The 8,154-nt window shown below is 39.6% G+C and overlaps 1 protein-coding gene across 1 annotated transcript; it reads left to right on the top strand.

Moving 5' to 3' along the window:
• The first annotated feature begins 1,576 nt into the window (after positions 1-1,576).
• cxcl12a (chemokine (C-X-C motif) ligand 12a (stromal cell-derived factor 1)) lies at positions 1,577-7,395 on the top strand. Its single transcript, XM_023283707.3, has 4 exons — positions 1,577-1,734; positions 3,267-3,384; positions 5,074-5,157; positions 7,044-7,395. The coding sequence occupies exons 1-4, from the start codon at positions 1,668-1,670 to the stop codon at positions 7,069-7,071; spliced, it is 297 nt and encodes a 98-aa protein (XP_023139475.1). The 5' UTR covers positions 1,577-1,667; the 3' UTR covers positions 7,072-7,395.
• The last annotated feature ends 759 nt before the right edge of the window (positions 7,396-8,154 follow it).

Raw genomic sequence — 8,154 nt, 5'->3', positions numbered from 1 at the left:
AAAGGATTTAAGCTGCTATTTGCATTGTGGAATTGCATTGAGTCCAGTTGTGTGCATTTGACTTAAACAGTCTGTAAAAGTATTTTGGGGATTAGAGTAACCTAGCATTTGAGGAATACAGGAACAGAAATAAACTACTTACTGGCACACGCATGCACACACACAAACACACACACACACACACACACACACACACACACACACACACACACGCACACACACTTAAAGTACATATTTACTCATATAATATTCACACATACACACATATGCCGGAGTGTTTGCTCTGGAAGATGAAAGCCAAGTGTGTGGAAACTGACTTCACATCTGCATCCTATTAAACACACTAATAATAAACCCCAAAACATCACAGTGAGGGTGTGCACGTACGCACACACACAGATTGGAAATCTTCAACACTCCCTATAAAGGCTATTGTTTGACAATTCGCTAAAAATGGGAATAATTTTACTCATCTCCAAACACAAGCTGAGAAATGTCTGTGTTGTTTCTACACCACTTTGTGTGTAGTGATAACTGACAGTACAGATTATGGACTCACGTGTGTCCTCTCCAGTTACATTTTTTAGCTTTTAATTAATTTAGACCAGCAAAGTCCATGAGAAGACAAACCATGACTAAAAACAAACACGTGCAAACAAACGTCTCCAGTTTCTTCTCATAGCCTCAGCGGCAGCCACAAGGACCGAGTCATGCAGAAGAAAATGTATAAATCTATGCAATGCTTGATTGGAGGGAAAATTTTGTGCTTCTTGGTTTTTTCAAATTAAAAGCAAATTTATGTATATCTATTAATATTCTTTTCGTATAATTAATGAGATCACACCACTCTATTTATACAGTATATACACACTGCAAATACTTTATACATAATTTATACAGCTTGGATACACTGTTTATACTACTCATACTGCATACATTTTAGCACATTCATATTACCCTTAAAGCCATTCCACTTGCACTGCACTTTCACTGCTTCTTTTGCACTTCTGGTTAGATGTTGAGCTGCATTTCATTGTCTTAATACTTGTACTCCACTTGTGCAACGACAGTAAAGTTGATTCTAATCTAATGTCAGTAAATACAGTGAACCCAAATTACAGTGCCGCGAAATCTGCGGGTCCATTAATTCCATAACACGTTCATTAAAGCACACGACGCCACTTTTAAAAAAGGTTTTTACGCGTAAGGAGGAGGTGCGTGCGCTCGCTCGCATGGTTTGATGCTCTGCTTGTGAGCGTATGATGGTGCGTAATTAGGCTGAATAAATAAAGTTCCCTCGGAGATCCTCACGAACCAGGCAGGAGACAAATGAAAGTTCCTACAAAATAAAAGTATATAATTAAAAATAGTTAAAAGAAAGCCATCCATCAGTAACATATTACAGCAAAAATACTTTATGGGTACTTTATAGCATTTTATATTTCATTTGTGACTTGCTATATTATCCCACCGTTTCACGAATGTCAGTTACACCGACGCATGCGCATTTTTTGGCTTTTATTTTGCTCTCCACAACCAGAAGCGCTATCCCTTTGAATGTGACTTGACGTTGGTGCGTAATTTAACCCTCCGCCGGTGTCCCGTCTGTCACAGCTCCTCTGGACTTTACTCTGAGCAGGATCAAATCGCGGTGATATTTACGCACGATGGATGCGAAGCTTCTGGCAGCCGTGGCTGCGCTCATGGTGTTGATATTTGTGTCTCCATCACAAGGTATGGGAGCATTTTCTGGTTTATTGTGTTTTCCTGGTTTTGTTTGGACTTTTGCTTTGTTTTTTGTTTTTTTTGTTGTTTTTTTTTAAATAGCTGTGGGCTCATGATGAAAAGCTGCAAATTACTGAGGCTTATTTAATTATTATCTGGCATAGTGGTTCATGTGGACTTTAGAAAATGCATCAGCGGAGAGGAGATTAGTGTTTCCATTCCGCACCTGTTGTTTAAAGTAGTCCACTTCAATAAAAATAAAACATAACACCAATTTAATGTTGTGCTTGTTATTGATATTACGCAAACTGTGTTGATCAGTTTTCATTTCATATTATTTATATTGCTTTTGTGCCAAAATATTTTTACATGATTGGCTATTAAATTTAGATGACAACCCAAATTAAGTGCAATAAAGGTTGCCTCAATCAAACGTAAATTTGACGCCATTAAATCTTTTCACTTCATTTAAAATATTAATTTCATTCCACAAATGCGTAATGTATATATAAGTTTGCTCTGGAGCAGGGAGAATCCGTTTTCTAATGTACGTAAACCACGAATCTGCTGCACATGTGACTTCTATACTGCAGAAGAAATTCCCCGTTGGATCACTGATCAACGCGTGTATTTATCCAGCCTTTTGTTTTCATTTAATTACGCGCAAATGAGGCATCCGCAGGACAAAAACCTCAGCGAGTCTACGTGGCGACATCAGTCAAACCAACTCGAAGGTGTCGCGCTCTTTATCATGATAAAACCGTTAGATCAGGTGTAAAAAACCATTTGCATGGAGCTCAATCCGTAGCGGTTCCTCTCACCATCTGTTTTTGTGTGGCCCATAGTCTGCCATCAGCTTTAGAAAGATGCACTGACAACCCGTTGGCTGGGTTAACAGGGAATTTTGTAGAATTCAAGAAACAGGAAAACATGGTTGTGTTTATTTTTCCACATTAATCAAGCATGTACATCTCCTTGTACAAACCTGAAAGCTGAGGTTGTAATGGAAAATATGCACATCCATCATGGAGTTTAAGGAGCACACAGTTGTGTTTGAGTGAAAGACTGTGCTGTTTGTGATTCTAAAAGTCCTACATCTCTGTGTTTGTGTGTTCTATAGGACAAGCTTACATATGAAATCTTGATTTCATTTCATGTTTAGCCGTGGCTCCAGGATTTATGACCCTCAAATAGACAAACAAGTATAGATTTTAAATGGAAAATACACTATAAATCCAGAAAGCTACAGTGTAGTAGAGGGCATGAGCTGCTGGTTTATGTGTTGGTTTGAAAAGGCCTGCATGCTTCAACTTGCTGATCTGTTGAGGTTATTCTTTCATTTACTTGCGCTATCATTTTCAGCTCACTTAATAGCAGAATTATTGTTTAATCATAATTTGCTGCAATAGAACGTGTGTGATCTCTCCGTTTCCAGAGGGAATCATTAGTGTCCTCTAATCTGTTGCACTGCTTTCTGTAAACATACATGCTGAGAATATTGTTTTGCATAACTGACACTCATCTCTTCTTTGCTTTCTCAGCAAAGCCCATCAGCTTGGTGGAGAGATGCTACTGTCGCTCAACGGTCAACAGCGTCCCACGAGGCTACATCCGAGAGCTCCGGTTCATCCACACACCTAACTGCCCCTTCCAAGTGATGTGAGTGTTGGTTTTCTTTCATGCTGACTTCAGTGGCAGTGTGTTTTCTATGATGGCCCGAAAACCCTCAGACAGGTTTCCACCTTGCTGGACATTTCTCACCATCAATCTCAGAGAGGTGACAGGCCAGAGAAAAGAGTTGTGCATGCATGTGTACACGCACGCCCCTCTGTCGCCCGTCACACATTCACAGAGAGCGAGACGTTTTTACTACTGGCCTCCTGACGCATCCGCAGGAAGCGCTCCATTAATGTATGAGCGAGCGTGAAAAGAAGGTGGAAACTGGACGCACTTTTGTTTTCAACAGGAAAGCAATAATTGTGGGTTTTGCAGTTGAGGTTTACTCCTCATTTGCCTGTCACGCAGTGTTTCCTTCTCATCCTGTGCTTACGACCTTTAGTTATGATCTCATTTGTTGTTTGCGTGGCGTAGATTTACAGATGAAAGTGTGAAGCTAAACAGGCACCATGTGGTTGGTTACAATAGAAAGGAAAACCCCTGGAACAGTTAAATGTTAAAAGATTCTGTGCGTAACATTCAGAAAACCCTTGTTATTAACGACACCCGTGGCCATTAAGTTAACTGCAGGCAGCATCCTGTTGCTCACACACATGCTCGTACTTTGTGCGTAAGCATTAAGGGCCTCATTCAAATCAGGGATGTCATATATACCAGACTGAACGTGACTGACCACAAGTTGACTCATGTTGATAGCTGGTGAAGTTTTACTGCTATTATAGTTTGGCTGTGAACTCCTTTTGAGAGTATAGATCATATTTGTCTCTCCAGCACTGGCACAAAATGGTGCTAAAATGGAGAGAAAGACAGTTTGTGGTGGAGTCTAGGTGGTGTTGGAAGCCAGTTGTGTGAGCAGATTCCATTTCAAAGCTAATGTTGGCTATTCGTGCACACTGTAGAGGACAGACATTGAAGCAAAGTAGTAAAGGGCGAGCATAAATGTTACATTCATTGCATTTTCCCTAAAATTTGTCCCCGTCCATGGCATAAAAATCATTCCACAGGCTGTTATAGGCAACTAAGAAAATCAGGGAAGGTCTTATATTTCAAGTTACTTTACAGTCCATCCACACATTAGCTATAAAAACAACTGAAGACTAAAACATGTAAACTGCTTCACGTTCTTGCATAAAGTTCCTTTAAGGGGGGAAAACAAATTGGCAGGTCTTATACTGTAAAAACACATGCACGGAGTCAGAAAAGCAGATTTTTAGTTACTCAAAGGAGGCATGATCTCCTGCATAGAGACATACGATCTATTGGCGACGCATTCTTTAAATAACCACAGGGTTATGCTGGATTTAGAAAGTAGCCTGTAGCTACATGTCAAGGTACTGACTCGTCAACATACTCCAATGTTTACTGCACATAAATTAGGAAGGTCAATCAAGGGTGAAATTTTAAACCCAAGAGGCATTATCTTTAAGAACTGCCTTAAGGCGCATGTTCCCAAAAGAGGTGGAAGAGTGAGTGGTCATTAATACGCTGAGGCACCACTGTGAAAAGGTTCCCTGCGTGTGTCGAAACTCACAAGGCAGTGCTAATTCGGTGCATTTGATAAGAAAGTGTTAAGATACCCAACGCCACTGATTTAGCATAATTCACTCTTTCATCTTCGGCTGAGGTATAATTGGTTCAAACTGAAATCTTTTCTCTTTTTTTTCTGATCAGTGCCAAGCTGAAGACCAACAAGGAGGTGTGTTTGAACCCAGAGATCCGATGGATGCAACAGTACCTGAAGAACGCCATCAACAAGTAAGTATCACCAAATCAGACTCATTCTGGTCGTGTTTTTTGCTGCAATACACAATTCTGTTGTCTGTTGTCAGCCTGTAACAAATGACTCATTTGGTGTGGTGTGAAATCACTTCCATTCTATAGGAATTTAAAGTTATAAAAGCACAAATGCGCATTTGGATGCCTACCAACAGACCATTGTAACAGTGGCAGCTCTCAATTGCCCAATTTATACTGGAGCCCAAACTCAAAACATGCTGCAACACGACAAAGTGGGAGTGGAGACTAATTCCACTTTCACACACAAACTGTGGGTTTGATGTGGAATGATGCTTTACAACCATATTTAATTTGCCCTTGCTAAACTGTTAAGAGTGAATTCCTAAAAATCACTGTTCCTACAAGAACCAGGTCTGCAAATGCACTTTAGTAAAATACACTCCTGTAAAACACACTCCTGCACTGCACTTACATACTGTATTAAGTAAATTACAAACTGCACTGTGGATTTAGCATGACCTTAGGTAATAAAAATAGTGCACCTTGTTAGATTTATCTTCTTTTAGGGCTCTTAATGCAACATTAATGCAACAAGTGGATATTATACATTCATGTTAAAGTCACCCTGAGATTTTGGGGGCTAAAAGTCACTGCCAATATCAACTGTCTCCTTCCTGTGCTGAGGAAGGAGACACTTTTCTGAAAAACATCGCTACTTTAAAGCTTTAAGAAGGGATTGAGTTGCCATCTCTGTGCACTCATATCTTTGTAAGGAATGAAGCAAACCACAGTCTGTTGTGGAACATAAAAGAGTTTGAGGATGTAAAAAAAAAAAAAAATAGATTCCCTGTCTTTCCGTGTAAAGAAAACAAAACACACTCCTGCAGTCAATCCAACTGCTGACACACACACTGAATACCCACTGACTGATGCGTGCACAGTGCCGCAGTCAGACCGTCTGTCTCGGGGATGATTGTGGAGCTGTTGACTCGTCGAGGTGTTAACCGTCCTCTGCATAACAAAACAGCCCATGTAGAGGGCAGATAGAGCTCATTTACAATGGATCAGAGCCTAATGTGTTTCCAATTACACATACGGTCAAAAGGGGAGGAGGGATGAACTTATTTAGAATGTGTGGAAATGCACACAGTTGTAACTCATGCATTATGGTACCCTGTAGTCTAGCAAACAAACCCATGATTACCTTTTTCATCAGTTGAAATGTGGCAGAGCATCTCTCCAAAGTCAATAATTAAACAGCCCACCCATGTTCAAGTGTTTATTCTGGTAATATACAGTTTATGCAGTGGTGTGTGTGCATCACTGTGCAACTGCTGCAATTTAATGCTCTGCAAAAATTACACATTTAGACATACTATTTATCAAAACCAGTTTTTGTTGTTGTTGTTTTTTTTTTTTAAATCTAGAGCAGCAAAGTCAGTGGTTTTGGACTTAAACCCCAGTCTGAAATAACACAATAACTAACTGGCGAGCAAGAACCGAATGCAAAATTTAATTCAGATTTAATAGACCGGGAAGTTTACCTCTTGATTACTGCTCAAAAACATTTTGGCCCTGTAAACTTGAAGCAGCTGTTTTTATTAGACAACCTGGAACTGAATGTAATCATAGTTTTGCCACTTGAACAAACACTCATTCATTTCCAATATGGTGTTTACTGGTTACAAATTAGCATCCAATTGTTTGTCCACATGGGCATAAAACAAATGTAATTTTTGTCACTCTGCCAAAGTAATTTTCTATAATCAATTCTTGCTATTTGCTAAAGTAATAGACAGCAAGCAACTGTGAATGGTCAGCACTGGATATGTTATATGATTCTGACACTGCCGTCTTCACTTCTATTTTGTTCTTGTAAAACTCATATCAAATTTCCTTTCCAGGATGAAGAAATCCAAACAGGGTAACTAAAGAGCCTGCAGGGATCCTCCCGAGTCATCACTGAGGATTTAAACCATCATCACAGATATGTAACGTGATATAAGACCATCTTGTATGTTGTACAGCACTTACCCCGGCGGCCTTTTGCGTGGAATGAGCCTACAACTCCCATGAACACCAATCCACCTGCTCTGCCGCCTTCTTCACCATCACAACTCTCACCACTTATAGATATAGCAAAATGTTAGTAGTGCAAAGTGCAATTATATCTGTAAGTGTATGTATGTTTTTCTAACCACAATGTATATACTTTTTTGTTAATGGACTTTAACAGTAAAGAGCTATTTTTGGAGATTTTGTCGTCCCTCTGGCTTCGTCATTCAGGAAAAAGCAAGTGTCTAAAAGAGAAGGATGTAGGTCAACAGGAGGGTTTCTCCACCACAAACATGATTGAGCATTTGTTAGTAGCAGAGCCATGTGGTTTGCTGAGCCAGGAAAAAAATGATTTATTATATCTAATCCTAAATATAGGATCTAATTATCCTGATTGTCTCTGATTTCAAATTGGGCAAAATGATAAACAATGTATAGTTTCTCTTCTGAAAAACAAGTTAATTGGCAGCAAGGAATTTCAGCGGGTGCCAGCTGCTCCCACGCTGAATAAAAGATGTCCACAAGATCCTAATAAAAATGGCAATTACAATGTTTTTGTGATGGAAATGAGGATGCCAAAAAAGCCCGAGCATTTCCTGAGCTGTTCTGTGGCTGTGATTACGCGACCGTGTGTTACCCACGTCTGCTTTTTCTTTCTTTTTTTTTCCCCTTGCAAAAAGCGGAACATCTGGTTCCCAAACAGTTTTAATTGAGCAGCCAATAAGATGAAATTTACCGGAATCATAAAGTTTTGTCAGTTAACATGTGACGGTTGGAACAAAACGCTCATCAATCAGAGTTTTGCAGCCTTAGTATATCATTGTGACCTTATTTTTCTTGGATCCTGTTGAAATAACCTGTTAGTGGAAATGCCCATTTCAAAGAAGGGTGCTGAAAAGAGTTAAATAACAGTTACCACATCAGTAGTTAAAAGCCGTGTAACACTGAGAGCTGCAGTAC

This window comes from Amphiprion ocellaris, chromosome 16, assembly GCF_022539595.1.
Source record: "Amphiprion ocellaris isolate individual 3 ecotype Okinawa chromosome 16, ASM2253959v1, whole genome shotgun sequence".
NCBI classification, from domain to species: domain Eukaryota; kingdom Metazoa; phylum Chordata; class Actinopteri; family Pomacentridae; genus Amphiprion; species Amphiprion ocellaris.
The sequence above is the reverse complement of the archived record's forward strand: the minus strand, read 5'-3'. Positions and strand labels throughout refer to the sequence as shown.